Consider the following 21,197-nt stretch of genomic DNA (forward strand, 5'->3'; position numbering starts at 1 on the left):
AGGGCCCCAGAATACAGACATTTTTTGAAGTGCAAAAAACAAACTATTCTTCAGATACAATACAGGAAGAAGGAAACAAGAGGCGTGTGTTGGAATATGTCCTGTTGAGCACCAGGTAAACACTCTGCATTCAGTTCCTTAAGAAAAATGGACTTTTGGCTCCTGGGCCTCAGGTGTCCTTACAGGCAAAGGGGCCAGATCACAGAAAGGATTAGAAACACTTAAAAAAAAAAAAAAATCTTAACAGGCTCCCCATTCCCCTGAAAACTCACGTCCCTATGGAGGGAGCAAAGACTAAATCAGATTTGAAAATGCGAATACGACTGCAAACAGGTTAAACTACTGAACTTGCGGGCAGGACGGAAGAAGGACCCTCTCTCTGGCCAGGCTGCTGAGATGCTCTGGGTGGGAGGTGAAAAGATTGGTGGGTGGAAAGCTGGGGGTGGGGGGTGGGGGGGGGTGGTCAAATGTTAAACAGGGCGCGCAGTGCCTCAGGGCTAAGAACCAGGTCCGTGGGGAAATGGGTCAGGCACTCACAGCTATGGCCTCTGGCCCGATGGGCCAGGGCAGGACCTGCTGACTCCTCTCTGTGAGGAGAGAGCCAAGCGGATCGTGGCCCCGGGGCGGAGCCGGCGACTCGGACGAAGGCTGGGCAGCTCAGGCACTCAATCCTCCCGCAGGTAGGCTTCCTGCTCCGGTTCCGCCCTCTCGTCCCCTTCCTCCTGAGTTTTCTGACGGAGTTCCTCTGTCTGTGCCTCTGCCAACTTGGTTTCTGCTTTCTGGGAAAGCTGGCGCACCTCCTGCACCTGGGACTTCACCAGCTGAATGTGATTCCTGGCAGTTATAGAGGCCTGATCTGCTCCTGCCAAGAGATGGCACGGTTAGGCTGAATGGCGGAAGGGTAGAAGGCGCGGTGGCAAAAAGGAAAGCCTGGGGCTCCCTGTCGTCTGAGCCCCTGTTGGAGACTCGCCCTGCCCTCCCTCTCTGCACCACAGAGAACTGTCTCCACGTTCAGGTCTGCATACTTCTCCAGCCATCCGCCCTCGTTATTCATAATTACTAAATGTTGATTCCCACAACCATCTCTACAGCTACACAGCTCTTAGTCTAGACATCTTATGAATTTACACAAGTAATACATTTATTTTTGACAAATTAATAGCTCATTAAAGTGTCAAAGATCTCTTTTGTCAGCCTACCTAATCTTCAGAGACAACCTCTGCTGGAAGTTTAATGAGCATCTTTCGCATCTTTTGTACATATGGGATGCACAGAGAAATATTTTGCTACTTTATATAATGGCACAAAAGGTATTTATTGAACATATTTTGCAAGTTTGCTTTTTCTTTAAACATGTTTTCAGGCTCTATCATTCTGTTTACCTGCTACTAGTATATTTCATCATACAGATATGCACACTTATCAATTCATCTATAGACGATCTGGGTGGTTCTTTTCTACCTTACTGTATTAATAAGAACCTTCAGCACAATGTTAAAAGTTAGTGGAGAATAGCAAGCATCTTATTTTGACCTTGATGGGAATGCCTCTCATAGTTCATTAAATAGGAGTACTTAACCTTGATTATCATGTTAATAAAACTGTATTCATAACTGTACTGGGATTGAAATCATAAATGGGTATTACATTTTACTGAAGGCTTTTGGGGCCTATATTGATATTACACCGCTGGCTTTTCTCCTTTAATCTACTGTAGATAATCTCAAGTAGTAAATTATATTGATAGTTTTTTTTTTCCAGTGTTGAAGTATTTTGGATTTTGCAGTAAATGGCTAGGTCTTACTTTTATGTATATTCTTAAGTGATACTGACCATAGTTCTTTTTTTTGTTTCGGTACTGGCCTAGTGCAGTTTGGGATCAGGCCTAGGCCAGCTTTATACAACAGTTGGGAGGCTTGCCATCATTTTCTGTGTACTGATACACTTTCTGTAACGTAGGATATGTTCCTGAAAGATTTGATAAAGGTATCCCACAAAACAGCTGGGTTTAGTGTCCACTTTTGGGACACAGAGTCTTTGAATACTGTTTCAACCTTTATGGTTATTGGCTCTTTTGATTCTTTACTTCTTTGGCCAATGTGGGGTTTCCATAAAGACTATAATATTGATATAATTAAAAACCCTCCGTATCTGTAACAGCCCTTTCTAATGTTACTTTTGCCTTCTAAAAAGTCCTACTTGCCAAAAAAATTTTTTTTCTTTTTAAGAACCAGATTTTGCCCTTTTTCTTTTTATTTTGAAAGCGAGAGCACATGAGCGGGGGAAGGCAGAAAGAGAGGGAGAGACAGACAGAAATCCCAAGCAAGTTCCTGACACTGTCTGCCAGGAGTCTGAGGGGCTTGAACCCATAAACGGTGAGATCATGACCTGAGTTAAGAGTTGGGTGCTTAACCAGCTGAGCCACCTAGGCACCCTGATTTTGCCTTTCTGATTATTTTTATCTTCTTACACCTTTTATTTCATTTGTTCTACACTGGGTACAGTCCCCTATTTCTAAATGGGTTACAAGTTCAGTTTCATTTTCAGTACTCGGTACACTGAATATTCCCTGTCATTCATGGCTGTTCTTTGAATTTATGACATACCTCTTTAAAGGTGCCCCAGGTCTCTTTAGCAGCTACTTTATCTGCAACTCTCTATGTCTGCTGCATACTGCACTTGTCATCACCGTTTCAAATATTTTTCCATTTCTATTTTGATTTTTGGTCAGAGAAGGGGGTAAGAGGGAATTGGCTGAGGCTTTGTCACCTGGCATAAAATCAATTTTTGTATGTGCTCTATTTGTTTGAGAAGAATGTATTTGGAAGGGGGGCAAAGTTTTATATTTACTATGTATACTTGATGAAGCTTTTAAAAATCGGGGCGCCTGGGTGGCGCAGTCGGTTAAGCGTCCGACTTCAGCCAGGTCACGATCTCGCGGTCCGTGAGTTCGAGCCCCGCGTCAGGCTCTGGGCCGATGGCTCGGAGCCTGGAGCCTGTTTCCGATTCTGTGTCTCCCTCTCTCTCTGCCCCTCCCCCGTTCATGCTCTGTCTCTCTCTGTCCCAAAAATAAAAAATGTTGAAAAAAAAAAAAAAAATCATTGTTCCAACCCTTCACAGCTTTACTTTTTTTAGTCTTGATCTGGGAGTCTCTGAGATGTGTATAAAACGTAACTTTTCCTTGTAAATCTCAATTTTGCTTTATTACATTTTCATGATATATTTCTGTTAGTGTTGAACATTTACTGATTATAAAATAATTTAAAAATCACCCATTACTCCAACATCCAAACTATATTAGCATTTTGGTTCATTTCCTTCCAATATTTGTGTCTTCAGTTTGTTCCATCAATGCCTTATAGTTTTCAGAGTATGCATCTTTTGCCTCCTTGGATGAATTTATTCCTAGGTATTTTATTCTTTTGGGTGCAATTGTAAATTTTCTTAAATCTTTTTTTAAACAACTGAGGATGAAGTTAGCTGTGGACTTTTCAGGTATGGCCTTTAATGTATTTGGGGATACTCCCACTAAGCCCACTTTGCTGAGAGTTTTTATCATCAATGGATGTCATATTTCGTCAAATGCTTTTCTTTGCATCTATTGAGTTGATCATATGGTTTTTATCCTTCTTCTTGTTAATGTGAAGTATCACACCGATTTGCAAATATCAAACAACCCTCTCGTCCCTGGAATAAAGCTCACTTGACCTTGATGAATGATTTTTGTAATGTTGTTATTGAGGATTTTTGCATCTATGTTCCTCAGAAGTACTGCTGGCTTCTGGTTTTCTTTTTGCAGAGTCTTTCGTTTTGGTATCAGGGAGGGCTGAATTTGGAAATTTTCGTCTATTTTTTGGAATAGTTTGAGAAGAACAGGTATTCTCTCTTCCTTAAAAGTTTAGTATGATTCAATTTGGTGAAGCCATCTGGCCCTCGACTTTTGTTGGGAGTTTGTGTGTTTTTTTTTTTTTTTTAATATTAATTTTGAGGGAGAGGGAGAATCCCAAGCAGGCTCTCCACTACTGTGGGGCTCAATCTCATGAACTGCGGGATCATGCCCTGAGTCGAAATCCAGAGTCCGATGCTTAACCCACTGAGCCACCCTGGTGCCCCAGGAGTTTTTATTACTGATTCCATTTCATTACTAGTAATTGTTCTGTTCAAGTTTTCTATCTTTTAATTATTTATTTATTTATTTATTTTTAACGTTTATTTTTGAGACAGGGAGAGACAGAGCATGAACAGGGGAGGGTCAGAGAGAGGGAGACCCAGAACCCGAAGCAGGCTCCAGGCTCTGAGCTGTCAGCACGGAGCCCGATGCAGGGCTCGAACTCACGGACCGCGAGATCATGACCTGAGCTGAAGTCGGCCGCTTAACCAACTGAGCCACCCAGGCGCCCCAAATTTTCTATCTTTTATTCGTCCACTTTTGGAAGATGTAGGTTTCTAGGAATTTATTATTTCTTCTAGATTGTCCAATTTGTTGGTATATGATTTTTCATAATCTTTTATAATCCTTTGTATTTCTGTGGTATCGGTATGTGGTATTTCTGTGGTATTCTCCATTTCTGATTTTTTTAATGTTTGTTTATTTTTGAGAAAGGGAGACAGAGCACGAGCAGGGGGAGGGGCAGAGAGAGGGAGACACAGAATCTGAAGCAGGTTCCAGGCTCTGAGTTGTCAGCACAGGGCCTGGCGCAGGGCTCAAACCCATAAACTGTGAGATCTCAAACCCATCAACCCATGACCTGAGCCACCCAGGTGCCCGAGTCCTTTTTTCTTTTTTTTAGGAGTCTAAGGTTTATCAATTTTTGTCTGTCTTTTGAAAGAACCAGCTCTTGGGTTCATTGAGCTTTCCTTTTTTTTAAATTTCCTATTTCTGCTCCAATCTTTATTATTTTGTTCCCTTCTACTAGGCTTTAAGTTTTATTTGTTCTTCTTTTTCTAGCTCCTTTAGGTGTAAGGTTAGGTTTTTTTGAGTTTTTTTTTTTATTTCTTAAGTGAGGCCTATATTACTGTAAACTTAGAACTGCTTTGGCTGAGTCCCAAAGATTTTGGACCAGTGTGTTTTCTTTTCTCTCCATGTATTTTATTTCCTCTATGATTTCTTGGTTGACCCACTTGTTCAGTAGCATGTTGTTTAGCCTGCATGTATTTGTGTATTTTTCCAGATTTTCTTCTTGAAATTGATTTCTAGTCTCAATTCATTGGGGTCAGAAAAGATATTTGATAAGATCTCAATCTTCTTAAACTTACTGAGACTAGTTTTGTGGCCTAACATGTGATCTGTCCTGAAGAATGTTCCATGTGCACTTGAAAAGACTGTATACTCTGTTTTGTGATGGAATGTTTTGTGTGTTTAGCTGTTAGGTCCGTGTGGTCTAATGTGTCGTTCAAAGCCACTGTTTTCCGTCTGGATCATCTATCCTTTTTTTTTTTTTTTTTTTTTTAATGTTTATTTGGGGGTTGGGCGGGGAGAGCGAGAATCTCAAGGAGGCCCCGTGCTGTCAGCATAGGGCTGGACATGGGGCTCAATCTCATCAACTGTGAGATCATGATCTGAGCCAAAATCAAGAGATGCTTAACTGAGTCACCTAGGCGCCCCTGAATCATCTATCCTCTGATGTAAGTGGGGTGTTAAAATCCCTTACCATTATTCTATTACTGTCAATTTCTCCCTTTTTTGTCTGTTAATATTTGATGTATGTATTTAGGTGCTACGTTGCGTGCATATTCGTTAACTGTTATGTCTTGTTGGATTGATTCCTTTATGTAATATCCTTCTTTGTCTCTTGCTACAGGCTTTGTTTTAAAGTCTATTTGTCTGGGGGTGCCTGGCTGGCTTGGTCAGTTAAGTGTCTGACTTCAGCTCAGGTCATGAGTTTGACCCCCACATCAGGTTCTGTGCTGACCATGTGGAGCTTGCTTGGGATTCTCTCTGCCTCTCCCCAACTCATGGTTTCTCTCTCAAAAATAAACACACTTAAAAAAAATTAACAAGGTCTATTTCTGATAGAAGTATTGCCACCCTGGCTTCCCCCCCACCCTCCCCCACTTCATTTGCATGGCATATGTTTTTCCATGCCTTCACTTTCAGTCTGTACGTGTGTTTAGGTCAGAAGCGAAGCTCTCGTAGGCAGCATAAGTGGGTCTTCTGTGTCTTTTGGAGCACTTAGTCCCCTTACATTTAAAGTAATTATTGACAGGTGTGTACTTACTGCCATCTTGTTAATTGTTTTCTGGTTGTTTTTATAGTTCTTCTCTTGCTCTTTTCCCTTGTGAATGTGATGGCTTTTTAAAAATTTTTATTTTTGAGAGACAGAGTGGAAGAGGCTGAGGGGCAGAAAGAAGTGGAGAACAGAGGATCCAAAGCGGGCTCAGCGCTGACAGCAATGAGCCTGAGGTAAGCCTTGAACCCACGAACTGCAAGATCATCACCTGAGCTGAAGGTGGACGCTCAACTGAGCCACCCAGGTGCCCCTGATGGCTTTCTTTAGTGGTTGTTTTTGTGTGTATCTATTATAGGTTTTTGATTTGTGGTCACCATTTGGTTCATATATAACATGTTATATGCATCAGAGTCTATATTAAGTTGGTTTCTTAAGTTTGTAAGCACTAAAGTTTTACTCTCTCTCCACATTTTACGTATATGATATCATTTCACATCTTTTTGTGTATCCCTTGACTCATTTTTGTATCAATTTTTACTACTTACGTGGTTTAACCTCTATACTGGCTTTGTAAGTGACTAATCTAATACTTTTACTATATATTGGCTCTTACGTGTGACATTTTTTCCTTTCATAATTTTCTTCTAGTTATGGCCTCCCCCCCCCCCCCCCCCATTTGAAGAATTTCCTCTAACATTTCCCATAGGCTGGTTTAGTGGTGATGCACTCCTTTAACTTTTGTTTGGGAAACTCTCTCTCCTTACATTTTGAATAATAACCTTGCTGGGTATTCTTGGTCATAGATTTTCTCCTCTTAGCACTTTCAGCACATGCCACTTCCTCTGGCCTGCAAAGTGTGTGCTGAAAAAATCAACTAGTAGCCTTATGGGGTATCTCTTGCATGTAACCATTTTGCTGATTTATTATTTTTTTGATGTTTGTTTATTTTTGAGAGTGAGCAAGCAAGCATGGGGGAGGAGCAGAGAGAGGAAGACACAGAATCTGAAGCAGACTCCAGGCTCTGGGCTGTCAGCACAGAGCCCGCCACGGGGCTTGAAATCATGAACTGCGAGATCGTGACCTGAGCCAAAGTCAGATACACTTAAGTGACTGAGCCACCCAGGCTCCCCGTACTTTCTGCCATTTTAATTGTATATCTTGGTGTGGATCTCTTTTGGTTCATCTTGTTAGGGTTCATCTTGTTAGGGGCTTCCTGGACCTGAATGTCTGTTTCCTTTTCCAGATTAGGAAGGTTTTCTGCCGTCTTCTCTCTTCTCCTTCTAGGATCCCTATCATGTGGATGTCATTATGCTTGATAAAGTCACCGAGTACCCTTAACCTATTTTTACGTTTTGCCGTTCAGCTTGTTTTCCATCACCCTGTCCTCCAGATCATTGATCTATTCCTCCCCCTCCTCTCATCTTCTGTTGATTCCCTCGTGTATTTTTTATTTCCATTGCTGAATTCTTTATCTCTGGTTCTTTTTAGATTTTCTCTTTGTTGAAATTCTGAGTTCATCCCCTTTTTCTCAAGTCCAGTGAGTGCGTTTATGACAATCACTTTGAATTCCTTATCAGGCAATTGCTTAATGATTGATATCTTCTGGATTGTTTTAATGCCTTTAGTCTTGAATCCTTTTTCGGATTCTGACATCGCTCTGCTAGAGCTTTTTGGGATAGCTTTCTTTTTCTTAATAATGGCTCAGTTTAGCTTTTTATAACTTTCAACCTTCCTATACATTTTGTTTTAGGTATCTCTGTAAATCATTTTTGCTGTGATTATTTTTTTTGAACATATTCTTAGCTATTGCAATTATTGATGTTGGTACTTGTTCCTTTATTTACTTCGCATTTTCTTTCTTTTAAATCTTTATCAAGTTTTCATTTGTTGTAAGCCAATGTCTATCTCCTCTTAGCATGCTTTCACTTCTTCCCTGAACTGATTTAAAAATTTAACACTCAGGGGGCACCTGCGTGGCTCAGTTGGTTAAGCGTCCAACTTCAGCTCAGGTTACGTTCTCACAGTTCATAAGTTCAACCCCGTGTCAGGCTCTGCACTGACAGCTCAGAGCCTGGAGCCTGCTTTGGATTTAGTGTCTCCCTCTCTCTTTGCCCCTCCTCTGCTTGTGTTCTCTCACTCTCAAACATTAAAAAAAAAAAAAAACCTCAAATTTTGACAAGTTTTATTAAATTTTTTTCATTATTTTTATCTCAGTTGCTCCTTTTTAAACTAATTTCTTTACTTACAAAGCAGTTTTTCCAGAAAGCATATGTGGTTGGTAAACTTTTGAGTCTTTTTATATCTGAAATAATATTTGGCTGGATATAAAATTCTAGGTTATTGATTTGTCACCTTGCATCTAGGATTGCTGATAAGACTGATTCTTATAGTTTTTTTTAGGTTTTTTAGGATTCTTTGTATATTTCATATTGAGCTTTTTGCCATGATTTTAAATTGTGAGCCTTTTTAATCAGTTTTATGAAAAGGTCTTTTTCCAGATAATGCTTACACTTTCCCTTTTCTCCAGCTCAATCTAAGCCTGCCTGGATGATGAAGGTTGCCTGGGAATGTTCATGCTGTGACACCTCAGCAAATCTCCCTGCTCACTGCACATCTCAGCACCGCTCTGGTGCTGCTTTCGTGTATTTGCTGTTTCACTCTTCATTCCAATTCTGCTTTTAGTTCACTAACAATTCTTTTTTGTTTTACTTTAAAAAATACATACATATGTTGTGGGGCACCTGGGTGGTTCAGTCAGTTAAGCAGGTGACTCTTGATTTCGGCGCAGGTCTCGATCTCGTGATTGAGTCCCGCATCGGGCTCTGTGCTGACAGTGAGGGGCCTGCTGGGGATTCTCTCTTTCTGCTCTTCCTCTGCTCATGCACTCTCTCAAATCAACATTAAAATAACCAAACATATATTATATGCTTTTTTTGAAGATATGGCACCAGAGCCCCTAGTTTGTTATCCCGAAGTCAGAAAACAAAAGAGCTGACCCTAGGCTTCTAGTCTGAAATGAATTCAGGTAAGATTAAACTAGTTTTATTTAAAATATTTTAAATTCAAAAACATTCAGCTCAAGCCCACTGGATGGATAGTGAGGTTCAAAAAACATCCTGGTGAATGACTGGGATACAAAAGTGGAGGCATTAGAATTGGGCTGAATCCCAGTCTGGCTGCTTACTTACCCTACCGCATCATCTCCATGGGTTTCTTAACCCTCTCTCCCCATTTTCTTCATTTGTAAAGTGGGAAAGATCATCCTCAAGTTCCTTAAATTGGAAGTGCCTATAAAATACTTACAACATATACTCAATAAACAGTAGCCATTATTTGTCTGGGCTCTGCCACTGACTAGGATTCCAGGTTTCAGTAAGGTTCACACAGATTGATGATCTCAAGTCTCCTCCAACTGTGTCCCTCTGTGACTAGTTATTCATAAATATCGGTGTTATGAAAAGAATAAAACGCTTGGGGTGCCTGGGTGGCTCAGCTGCTTAAGCGTCCAACTCTTGATCCGCACTCAGGTCGTGATCTCGCGGTTTGTGGGATCAAGCCCCGCATCCGGTCCGCACAGACAGCACGGAGCCTACTTGGGATTCCCTGCCTCTCTCTCTCTCATGTTCTCTTGCTCTCAAACACAAATGCTTAAAAATCTGGGGTACCTGGGTGGCTCAGTCAGTTAAGCATCCTGGCTTTTGGTTTGGGCTCAGGTCATGATCTCAAGGTTTGAGCCACGCGTCCGGCTCTGCACTGACAGTGCGGAGCCTGCTCGGGATTCTTTCTCCCTCTGTCCCTCCCCTGTGCTCTCTCTCAAAATAAACAAACATTTAAAAAAAAGCCTAAAAACCACTTGGACACAATCATTTTCTAATTGGCAGCAGCTGCACCATTTTCTAGACACAGACTACCTGGCGAATGGAGATGGAGACGTGTTTTCAGTCAGAGCCACAGGCCTTAGACTATCTCATCTAAATCCCTCTTTTTACAGCTAGATGAAAACTCAACTGGCACACTGGTAGTGAAAACTGGGACCTACCAGTCTGGTATGCGGCCTCTGCCGCCATCTCTGAAAGACCAAGGGCAGTCATCCAAGTGGTTTCCAACTTCAAGTATTCTTGTTGCTTTGAAGTCATCTGCAAATTAAACACAGCACTTCAGACAACAACGAGAGGCTCATAAGCACATTAAAATGGACTTAGAGTAGTAGATTCAGGGAACGGTTGCTGGTTAGACACCTTAATTTACTAATTTAGATACCAGAATGAGGTAGGGGCACTAATACAGACATGTCTAATAACTTTTTCTTACCTCAACTCTGGCTCCTATGATCACCTGCCACACTTCATCTTCCTCCTGTGAATTCATTTTCCCAAGTAAACTTGTATATTGTCGGTACAAAGAAATCAAGGTGTAAACGGCCTACAAATATAGAATAAATAAGCGTGAGTAAAGTAGGTGAGACATACTAGGATTAGTGAGAATTACACCTCAAGGAAATAAAGTCCTGTTATAGCCAACCAGCTCTTCAGTCCTTCCACCTCACTGAAATCGCACTACTGTATGAGGTAAAGGCATTATTCTAGGACACGAGTGTACCCACTAGTCCACTTTTGTGTTTTTAAAAGATTGTTAGCAATTCACACAGAGAATACAACGTAGAAGAAAAGCCCAGAAGGCTGAGGGGGAAAGCTGCCAACAAATAAAGGTATAATAAACCTATAAATGATACCTATTAGCTCCGATTAGTGGTTTTGAAACTATTCCCACAGAGAAGCCCCTGGTGCTGCAAGTGTTAGACTGCACCCCTTTACCCCCAACTGAACCCAATCAGCTTTGTTCTCTGGTCTTCTACTGCGATGCTGTATTTAAAGACTTTTTAAAAAAAAAAAAAAAAAAAAAAGGAGTTCCTGGAAAAAGTCTAAACACCACTGACTTAGGTTGAAGCCTCAGCCAACTTTTGTAAAGGACCAGAGAGTGAATATTTTAGGCTTTGTGGGCCCTATAGTCTCTGTTAAAACTATTCAATTCACAAAAAGTCATAGACAACATAAAAACAAATGAGTCTGGCTACGTTTCAGTAGAACTACGAAAACAGGCATCAGGCTAGACTTGGGCTACGAGCAATAATATGCTAACTCCTGGTTTAGGCAATCAAAACTTAAGAGGACATTGGGGCACCTGGGTGGCGCAGTCGGTTAAGCGTCCGACTTCAGCCAGGTCACGATCTCGCGGTCCGTGAGTTCGAGCCCCGCGTCAGGCTCTGGGCTGACGGCTTGGAGCCTGGAGCCTGTTTCCGATTCTGTGTCTCCCTCTCTCTCTGCCCCTCCCCCGTTCATGCTCTGTCTCTCTCTGTCCCAAAAATAAATAAAAAACGTTGAAAAAAAATTAAAAAAAAAAAAAGAGGACACTTACCTTAGTATATTCGGTGATTGCTTCAATCAAAGCATACGTGGTCTGAGAGAGAAAGGTGGAGGTGCTATCTGTTACCAAAGACACAGCTCTCCTCATTAATGCATCATTGCTAAGAGAATGAGGCTCCAATTTCTGAAAGACACAAACATTTTCACTCAACTTCTAACCTAAAGCTCCAACCGAGAATTTCATCATAGATAGCCAAGTGAAAAACACTGGTCACACTGCAGCTGCTTCTTTGTTTTCTCATTAGGCTCTATTTGGGCTAATAAAGACAATATATGGAAATAACTCCAGAGTATGCTTTCTGTCCACTTTTATTCTTTATGCTCTGCTCCAAAAAGCCAAGCACTTCTTTACATGAAATAGGTCTAGTAATTATAACCAACAAATTTCAGAAAGTTGCGATTCATTCATGAACACAGTGTTAGATACCTGGGATATGAAGATATATAGGATATATTCTCTGTCCTCAAACATTTCAGATGGGGAAGGGGAGGAGCCGGGGCTAACAGAGAACTTGAGAAATTAACGCAGTCAAGTACCACGGAGTTGTGGCAGAAGTCCATACAGGCTACAGTGGGGGCACACACATGAAAACAATCTCTTCTATGTTGAATGAAAAGAGCTTAGAAAAGGCTTCACAGAGTTGATGACAATTAAGCAGAGTCTAAGTAAATGGGTGGATGGGGGAGAGCAATTGTGGGCAGAATGAACAGTAGAGTCTTGGGTGGGGTTTGGGGACTCTTCACTCTGACCTCGGTTATTATTTAAAAAAAGCCAATATAACTTCTCAAGAGTTAAGGTAATGTAGCCACCTTAACTAAACACAGGTCTCCCCTGCTTTCGCAAAGTTTGTGTTAAGCCACTTTTAAGAAAGATTTACAGAGGCACCTGGGTGGCTTGGTTGAGCGTCTGACTTCGGCTCAGGTCATGATCTCTCGCAGTTTGTGGGTTCGAGCCCCACACTGGACTCGCTGCCGTCAGCGCAGAGCCTACTTTGGATCCTCTGTCCCTCTTTCTCTCTGCCCCTCCCCCGCTTGAGCTCTCTCTCAAAAACAAATAAACGTTAATAAAAAAGAAAAAGAAAAAAAGACCTACATTAGTACCTGATCTCAATAACCAAAATATGTCTGGAGAAGATTTTCAAGTTTACGAAGAAAAAAAAGCTGTTCCTGTACGAATGTCTTTCCTGAAAAGCCAAGTGGCATAATGTGAACGTTTGGAGAGATGCTCTTTGTTTTACGCTGAATTACCAAAGGCTTCATAGGAATGCTTTACTTTCGGGTCATCCCTGACTCTGCCTTTTCCTTCCTCAACAGAGCACCGATCGTATCAGAACAACGAAACCAATTCCTTCAATCCCATGTTGTCTTGTTTTTGCTATTTAGAGTGTAAGCCCAGAGAACCGCTGCCCATTGAAAGTAGCCATCAAGAATTATCTCTGACACGTGAACAAATCCAGAATTTCATTTACCATATTTATCTTTCATTCAATCAAATAAGTATTCCTTATGTACCTTCCGTTCAGGGGCTAGAAAGACTGGGAAGAATATATACTGTTCACTGGAAGCTAACTTTTGTATATTCTAACTTACGTCTTCACGATTCACTTTACAATGCATTTCATTTGTTCCTTACAACGGTCCACGTATTATCACTTCTTTTTTACAGATGGGGAAATGAAAACTCAGAATAGTTTTATAAACTTTCCCCAAAAGCCACATAGCTAGACTTCAAACCACATCTGCACCCAAGTCTGTACCCTTTCCACTATGCTCTGCTGACTCAGGCGAGTGCCAGATAGATTATCACCAAATATCAAAATGTACAACACAAGGGATAAGAGGGAGATCACTGTTGGCCAGAAACTCTGAAAGGCTTTCAAGTGAGGTGGTACTTGGGCCTGAGACAGCTAGGATGAGAACTGTCAGGCAGCCCAGGGAAGAAGAGATAATGAGAAAAGAATACATCTGTTGCATGCGGGGGATGTTTAGGGACCTAGCCCGGTTACAACAGACGGCACAAGGAAGGGGAGACCAGCGAGGACACTCGAGTGCAGGGGCACACAATGGAGAGCCACTGCAGGTTCTGAAGAACAGAAAAGGAACTGCCATTCCTACAGGATAAGGACCAGAGGCTCCTGCCATGTGGCCTGGGACTGAGGTAACTGGGGCTTAAGAGAGGTGTATGAACTGAGAAAGGACAGACCCAAAATATCCTTTTGAAGGAAGGAAGGAAGAAAGGCTGTCTTAATTATGGCAGAAAACGGCCAGTGTTCAAGTCAGGGTTTTAGGATTAATGCTTCGCAAGCAGAGATGAGGTTTGGCGCGAGGAACAAAAAGGTGCAGTCTCAGGAGTAAGCCTCAGAAGATGCTGAAAGGACTTGTGGGAAGTGAAATCAATCTTCTTGTTGTGATAAACACACACGTCAGTATCAGAAATATTTTGCCAAAATGGGGTTTGCTCTTTCCCCAAAAGCGCACAACCAGTGATGGTTTTCATAAGGCGCCACCTCCATATCACCTGTCTGCCTGATAGCACCTAGGTGTCTACCAGACATCTCAGACTGTCACTTCCAAAACTCTCGATTTCATCCTCCCAAAACCCACTCCCCTCCACTCCAATAAATGGCAACTCCATTCTTTCAGTGGCTTAGGCTTTTTCATTTTTTACTGTTTATTTTTGAGAGGGAGAAAGAGAACGCGAACACAGGAGGGGTCAGGCGGAGGGCAGATGATCCAAAGATGTCTCTGCACAAACTGCAGAGAGCCCGATGGGGGGCTCGAACTCAGGAACTGTGAGATCATGACCTGAGCAGAAGTCATGCTTAACCGACTGAGCCACCCAGGTGCCCCTGCTTAGGCTTTTTAAAAAACCTTGGCGGGGGCGCCTGGGTGGCTCAGTCGGTTAAGCGTCCGACTTCGGCTCAGGTCATGATCTCGCGGTCCGTGACTTCGAGCCCCACGTCGGGCTCTGCGCTGATGGCTCGGAGCCTGGAGCCTGCTTCTGATTCTGTCTCCCTCTCTCTCTCTCTCTGCCCCTCCCCCATTCATGCTCTGTCTCTCTCTGTCTCAAAAATAAATAAAAAACATTAAAAAAAAATTTTTTTAAAAATAAATAAAAAAAAATAAAAAGCCTTGGCATATACTCCACATTCAATCCATCGGCAACTCATGCTGACCGCATTTGGTCCAACTTCTCCCCACCTAAACTGTTGCCAGCCTGCTCCAATCCTGGACTAGAACAACAGTCTCCCGTTGGTCTTCCTAGTTCCACACAGCAGCCTTTAAAAACTTACATGAGATCGTAACAGCCTTGTGTTAAAATCCTCTGTGCCTTCCTTTTCGGAATACAATTTAAAGCCTTACAGTGCCAAAAACGACAAAAAGCTGAGTTTGATCCTCAGCTAATTTTCTGGCCCCATCTATTACGCTCTCTTTCTCATTCCACTCCAGCCACATTAACCTGTTTGCTGTTCATCAAACGTATCAGACGTACACCTGCTTCTACCCCTTTGTACTCAAGAGTTCCTTCTGCCTGGCAAACTCTTCTCCAAGACGTTACCATGGCTCATTTTCTCATTCTGATCCCTATTTAGACATCACCTGATGAGAATAGCCCTCCTGGGCTACCCTCTCCTACCGAAGAACAAAACAACTCCCTCCAAGCACTCCCTGTTCTCTTATTCTATTTGTTTCCTGCACAGCACCGATCACCTGGCATTTATATTTATTTTCTCCCCTTTTCCCTAGAATGTAAATTTTATGAAAGCAGGAACTTTGTTTTGTTCTTACATTTCTAGCAATGGCACATTAAAGCTGCTCAATAAATTTTTGCTGAATGAAAGACTACTCTGTTGATACTGTAATACCCTCGTCTTATTCCTCTCCCCTCTTTGTACAATCTGACATACCGTTCCAAATGGGACCGTTGAAACGGGAGTATTAATGTATTTGTTCAGTTATGAAGAAATAACGCTGGTATGGTAGAAAGGAAACTGTCGCATGGGGGTAGGAGCACTGGGTCAAACTAAGAGCTTGTCTGAGGGTTCAGTGCGCCCCGCCCCCGAGACTTCAAGAGGGCACAGTACACTAAGAAACAGTGACACTACAGTATTTTTACCTGTGCAATGGGAACTGCGCACAGGGTCACACCAAATCCAACTGCCACAGTTTTGTGCCAGGGTCTTATCAATTCTGAGAAGCAGCGCTTCTTAAAGTTAGCCACGACAGGAACACACCGTCTGTACCTAGAAGTCAAATTTAATAAGGCGTAACGACCAATCTGTAAGTCTCTTCAATTCGTTTGCAGGGGCTGAAAACTCACACCGGGCCGAGCAGGAGCCTAAATGAGGCGCTGGGTCGGCCCACCAGATGACAGGGCTCATGAGGAAGCGCGTCGGACTGGACAGCCCAGGACTCGATCGAAAGGGCAACCGCTACCCAACTCCCGTGAACCGCTGCCGCGCGGGGAGGCGAGCCCGGTGGTTTCGGACTTTAACCGGTGGCGGGTATGGAAGTTTAAAAGGCGGTCTCAAAGCTTTTTAAAAACCTCAGGCCAAAATAAACGCTTCTGCAGGCAGCATTCAGCTCCGGAACTCGGGTTGAGGTTTCCAGGTGTCCCCGAGAGTCCCCGCTAGGCAACACCTGCTGGAGTCCGCAGGTGCCGCGAAGGGCTCCCCGGTGTGCAGAGGACGCACCCAGCAGTGCCCGCGCGGGGACTGACCAACTCCTCTCCTGCCCTCAGGGAACACTTCCTTGAACGATCGGCCCCCCGCCAGGGCCTCTCCCCTTATCTCCCTCCAGTGGTTCCGATGGGCTAACGGGAACTCGCTGGCAGGCCGAGGCACTCCAGGAAGCCAGCCCGAGCTTGCGGGGCTTGGCACTCGGCCAGTGGAATAACGGGAAAGCCGTCAGTGAGAAGCAGACCCCGGGCTTGGCCTCCAGCCCGGGGCAACAGTCAGGAGGTCCTCGGATCTGAGAGGGGCGGGACGCCGGGACCCGCTCGGCCGAGAAGCCAAAAGCGTGCCACCTAGGCGGCCGCTGCCATCCCGGCCATGGCGCCCCCTGCGGTGCCTCCCACCCTGCGGCACCGCCCTTGCACCCGACCACAGAAGTACCTGAAGAGGGAGGCTACGCTCCGCGACACCCAGCTCCTCAGAGCCGCCATCCTGCGGCGGCCCGACGCCAGACGCACACGCCGGAAGTGACGCCACTTCGTGAGCGGGGGACGGGGCGCGGCCTCTTCTTGAGTGGGCCTGGCCCCATGACCGCACCCCCGCCCGAGAGAACAGTTGGGATTGGACAGTCTGGAGGGAAGGGGCGGGGCTTAGGGTAACGGCAGTAACGACCGCGACGAGCGCCCAACCGCCGCAGCTTCCGCGTGGGACTGGGCGGGCCCCGGGCCTGGGGCTGAGCGGGCGGAGCGGAGTCGGCCGTCGTGAGAGGAAGTTGGATACCTACCCGGGCGAGGCCCTGCCTCGAGAGGCAGCCGGGGCCCGAGCGCCAGGCGCAGAGTTCTTCCGTCGGGGGGTGGAATGTGTCCGGCAGGAGGAGGAGCAGCGCGCGGTGGCTCCGGCCGCTGGGGGCTGGCACGAGGCGGGCGGGGCGGGGGGCGGGGCTGCGGGCGCTGTCACTTCAGCACCAGGAAGTAGGTGGTCCAGCCGGCCAGCAGCAGCGCTCCGATGAGCACCGTGTAGCTGAGGAGCACGAAGGCCAGCAGCTCCCGCAGCAGCTGCAGCACGTGGATGGTGGACGAGGCCGGCATCGCAGGGAGCGGGAGGCCCGAGGACCTGCGGGGCGGGGGCACTCTGGAGTCCCTGGGCGCGCAAAGACAGTCCCCTCCCCCCCCCCCCCCCCCCCCCCCGCCGTAAGCCCACCCTCCATTGGCCACTCGGCAAGCGCTGCTGAGCCGGGCGGTGTTACAGACAATGTGGATACAGGGGGGCTAGGCTAGCTCCTGGCCCTCAAAAGAGTAAACATGCCGCCCTAAGGCTGAGAAAGCCCCAAGTGCTGACTTTCTCCCTAACAACCATCTGGACGCCCTCTTTGCATTTACACTAATAGAAGTCTTTTAAACCAAAAGTTCTCCTTGTTCTAGGACTCCTAATCTGGATCTGGGTTGTGAGAAGAGAGAAGCCTGTCTGTTCCCAGTCTCCGCTGCTGCATTAGTAGTCTTCATCCCTGGCTCTCTCTTCCCATCCACCTCCTGCATTTTTAATGCTGTGAGTGCTGCTAATGGCCTAATGAAGTAAAGCTTTCTTTTCCCATCACTCAAGCTGCGGCCCCAGCTGCCCGTGCTGCCTGGGAGGGGAAAAGGAGAGGGACCCATTTGGGTGGGAGAAGGCAGCAGGTCCTCGTTGAAGCCCCTCGGCAATTCCCTGGACCCCAAGGCTTGATAACATGCAGTTTGAGAGTCCTTTGCGTTATAGCCTGGCACGCTTGCCCTTCTGGCCAGCCAGTGTTGCAGAAGTGCCAAGAAGTGGGCATCAATTTGATTCCGGGCTTATCTCCTTCCCATTGTCCCCTCGTGCATCTGCTCCAGTCCTGTTATCTTCCACCGCTGATGGAATCAATGGCAACAATCTCTTTACCTCCATTGCTGTCCTGCCCAGCAACCTCCCCTCAGGCCCAGCCACTAGCTTCCTTCTCTCCCCATTTTACTCACTCAGCAAAGTTTCCACAACTCCTCCACTGCAGCAGCTCCACGGTTCCTCTCCCGGTCTGGTGTCTAAAGGTAGGCGTGTGCGTACTCCAGTGGCCTCGGCAGAGCTGTGGGATATTCAGGCAGCAGCTGCGCTCACCAACTAGGTGTGGTCTAGAGACCAATCAGAGTCTCCCCGTGGTCCCTGAGCAATCAGGGAGCTGCGCACGGCCCGTCTCAGGCCAGGCGGGGCACTGGCAACCCTGCCTGCCCTCCGCCCATTTCACGGCCACAGCCCACAGGGCTCTAACGATGCCTGCAAAGCTCCCGAATCAGATGGGCTGAGCAAGTGGTACACGAGGGGATTTTTCATGTCCCTTCTTGTCTTGCTTTTCTAAACACCGCGGGTGGGATATAGTGCAAATCCTTTTCTGACCAACATCGAGAGGAACCCCGTCCTACTCTGTGTCTCAGAGTAGAAGAACCGATATACAACTTTCACTTACAACTTTCCACCTAAAGCAAAAGCTGTTGTCTGAAAACACACGTAAGTGCGAGCATGCATGTATGTGAGAAACAGGAGCTTAGACAACCAAGAGCCCCTGAGTGCTCGATTGTAAGTTACAGAGTTTAGCAGTTTAGAGATGAGATACAGTCACCTTCCCAACGAGCCTACTTCTAATTTCAACTCCAAATGTGATGCAAAAACAGCCAGTAAGGATGTCAGCAAATAACAGACCCTTTCCCAGATGGACAACGAAGGGAAAGCACAAACTTTATACTGTTTCGGATTATTTTGCTTTTTGCTGTAGTTTGTGATTAGAGACTGTTTTTTGACCTTTAAAAATAGATGAGTGTGTGGACATCAACCCTTTTATCAACATCATCATCCACAAGCAAATGGCTCCTTAATTTAATCAGGGTCTGTTATTATCAAATCACTGCCCCGGCCGCAGCCTGGCTGAAAACAGGAGCAGAACATTATCAAGCTGCCCAGGAAGCCAGCGAGTAGTAACTGCTCCCCCAGAGCATTGGTCATCTGAAGGGCTTCTGTGTCCTGCCTAGTGACAGGAAAGAAAGTATGGCTAAGGTTTATGCCCTCACCCCACACCACAGCAACAGATGAAAAAGAGAGGCTAGGAGAGCAGGCTCAGCTCTGTCTCCTTACACTCTCCTGTCCTTCAAATGGACGTCTCAGAGCAGTTAAGTATTCTAGCCTCTGCAGACTCTGGTCACCACGAAGTAACGGAAGCGAAGAAACATTATGTGGCTTGAAATTCACATGCATTCATTTAGAAGTAAGACCCACCGAGAAAGTGGACATACTGCCTTTTTGTTTTAGATCACTGGTTGACAGAAAAGCATCCTCTATTTTCTACAGGAGGTCCTCAAACTATACGAGTATAATACATCTGGCTGTAGAGTATAATTCAGTCTCTCCGTGATTCAGTTCGCGTGATGCTGCATTTCTATGCCTTGCCATCTTGACCACAGCCTCTCTTTCAGTCTGCTTTAGACACTCAGTGCGTTTGGTATTTTTTTTAAAAAGTATTTCTTCTTGAATTTCTGCTGAATACAAATACTTCCTCGTGGCGATATGCCAGTCTTCAAAAAAATTTTATTTTTTGAGAGCGCAAGAGCGAGCAGGGAGGGTCAGAGAGAGAGACAGAGAGAGCGAGAATCCCAAGCGGTCTCTGCAGCGCTAGCGCAGGGCCTCAGGCGCGGCTCAGACTCACAGACTGTGAGATCACGACCCGAGCCGAGATCAAGAGTCAGATGCTTAACCGACTGAGCCGCCCAGGTGCCCAGACACACCTCATTTCGATGTGCTTTGGAGACACGGTGGGCTTTTTTCTTTTTTTTTAAACAACTGAAGGTTTGTGGCGGCCTTGCATTGCGCAGGTCTGCCAGCGCCATTTTTCCAATAGCATTTGCTTCCTTTACGTCTCCGTGTCATCGCTTCTCGGCCTTTTGGCTAAGATCAAGTGTGTCTCCGTGTCGCATTTTGGTAGTTCTCGTGACATCGCAAACTTTTCCACCATTATTATATTTGTTATGGTGATCTGTGGTCATAACCCACTGAAAGCTCAGATGATGGCTAGCATTTTTTAGTAATATTTTTAAATTGAGAATTATGTATCTTTTTAGACACAATGCTACGGCGCACTGGAGAGACTACAGTACGGTGTAAACATAACTTTTATATGCACCAAGAAACCAAAAGATCCGTCCCCAGTCTCTCTCAGCATGCCTGGATTCTCTTGCTCTACAGTTCAACTACAAATGCTTCCCTGTTGGCTACAATTCAAAAGTGTACAGTAAGACACAGAACAGTGCTTATGTATACTTATCTATGCAGACTTCTTTTTTATGGAGTTGCTGGTGTAGCAGAACTGTCTGCCTAACTAGACAAAAGTCCAGACATGATGTAAACAATCCGCCCTCTCCAGGAATAAATGTACCATTCACCTACCCTTTCTCAGTAAGGGCATACTCCTTGGAGACAAAGGCTGCTTCAAGTATTAAGTGAACTTACACAAAGGCGGATAATATATAATTATCCCCCACTTTCTATTTGCATACAAATGAAGCAATTGATGTTTTGAAGTCTTCTGCTAAATGCATTTTGGGAGCTGACCTAACTATGCTCTGAGCAAGCCAAGTACAGAGTCACGAGTGAATGCAGACACAGGAGACACAACTGAGTATCTGTTCATAGGACAAAAACCCCAGCCAAGGAGACCTGACCAGACTTGAATTGAATCCCATGAGCCAAAAACATTGAGAGGCAAGGTGGATTTCATTCTCTAAGGCAGCTGAAGCTGACAACAGCTGGGGCTGGAAGGTATAAAGTAGTCTCCCTGGGATAACAAGTATTTGAAAAAGGACCTTCTAAACCAGGGATAGTTTTCTTTTTTAAGACCACTTTCCAAACACTGAAGGTCAAGGCCAAGTTGAAGGCGTGAG

General features: G+C 45.0%; 2 protein-coding genes across 2 annotated transcripts; both read right to left on the reverse strand.

Annotated features, from left to right (window-relative positions):
* Positions 1 to 85: 85 nt before the first annotated feature.
* On the reverse strand, positions 86 to 16,874 carry DIABLO (diablo IAP-binding mitochondrial protein). Its single transcript, XM_058691353.1, has 6 exons — positions 16,708 to 16,874; positions 15,711 to 15,837; positions 11,586 to 11,717; positions 10,482 to 10,592; positions 10,210 to 10,306; positions 86 to 862 (listed from the first exon to the last, which is right to left on the reverse strand). The coding sequence occupies exons 1-6, from the start codon at positions 16,755 to 16,757 to the stop codon at positions 666 to 668; spliced, it is 714 nt and encodes a 237-aa protein (XP_058547336.1). The 5' UTR covers positions 16,758 to 16,874; the 3' UTR covers positions 86 to 665.
* Positions 16,875 to 16,992: 118 nt separating this feature from the next.
* On the reverse strand, positions 16,993 to 21,087 carry LOC131489417 (uncharacterized). Its single transcript, XM_058691354.1, has 2 exons — positions 18,255 to 21,087; positions 16,993 to 17,379 (listed from the first exon to the last, which is right to left on the reverse strand). The coding sequence occupies exon 2, from the start codon at positions 17,352 to 17,354 to the stop codon at positions 17,220 to 17,222; it is 135 nt and encodes a 44-aa protein (XP_058547337.1). The 5' UTR covers positions 17,355 to 17,379; positions 18,255 to 21,087; the 3' UTR covers positions 16,993 to 17,219.
* Positions 21,088 to 21,197: the final 110 nt, after the last annotated feature.

The sequence above is a fragment of the Neofelis nebulosa genome, chromosome 11, assembly GCF_028018385.1.
Source record: "Neofelis nebulosa isolate mNeoNeb1 chromosome 11, mNeoNeb1.pri, whole genome shotgun sequence".
NCBI lineage: Eukaryota > Metazoa > Chordata > Mammalia > Carnivora > Felidae > Neofelis > Neofelis nebulosa.

What these genes read in the sequence shown, in the direction of transcription:
- DIABLO (XM_058691353.1), bottom strand. Translation starts at nt 16,757, where the DNA reads ATGGCGGCTCTGAGGAGCTGGGTGTCGCGGAGCGTAGCCTCCCTCTTC. An exon ending in CAATCACCGAATATACTAAG is followed by an intron (nt 10,593 to 11,585) that starts GTAAGTGTCCTC and finishes CTATATTTGTAG; the next exon opens with GCCGTTTACACCTTGATTTC. An exon ending in AGAGGCCGCATACCAGACTG is followed by an intron (nt 863 to 10,209) that starts GTAGGTCCCAGT and finishes ATCTCTTGGCAG; the next exon opens with GAGCAGATCAGGCCTCTATA.
- LOC131489417 (XM_058691354.1), bottom strand. Translation starts at nt 17,354, where the DNA reads ATGCCGGCCTCGTCCACCATCCACGTGCTGCAGCTGCTGCGGGAGCTG.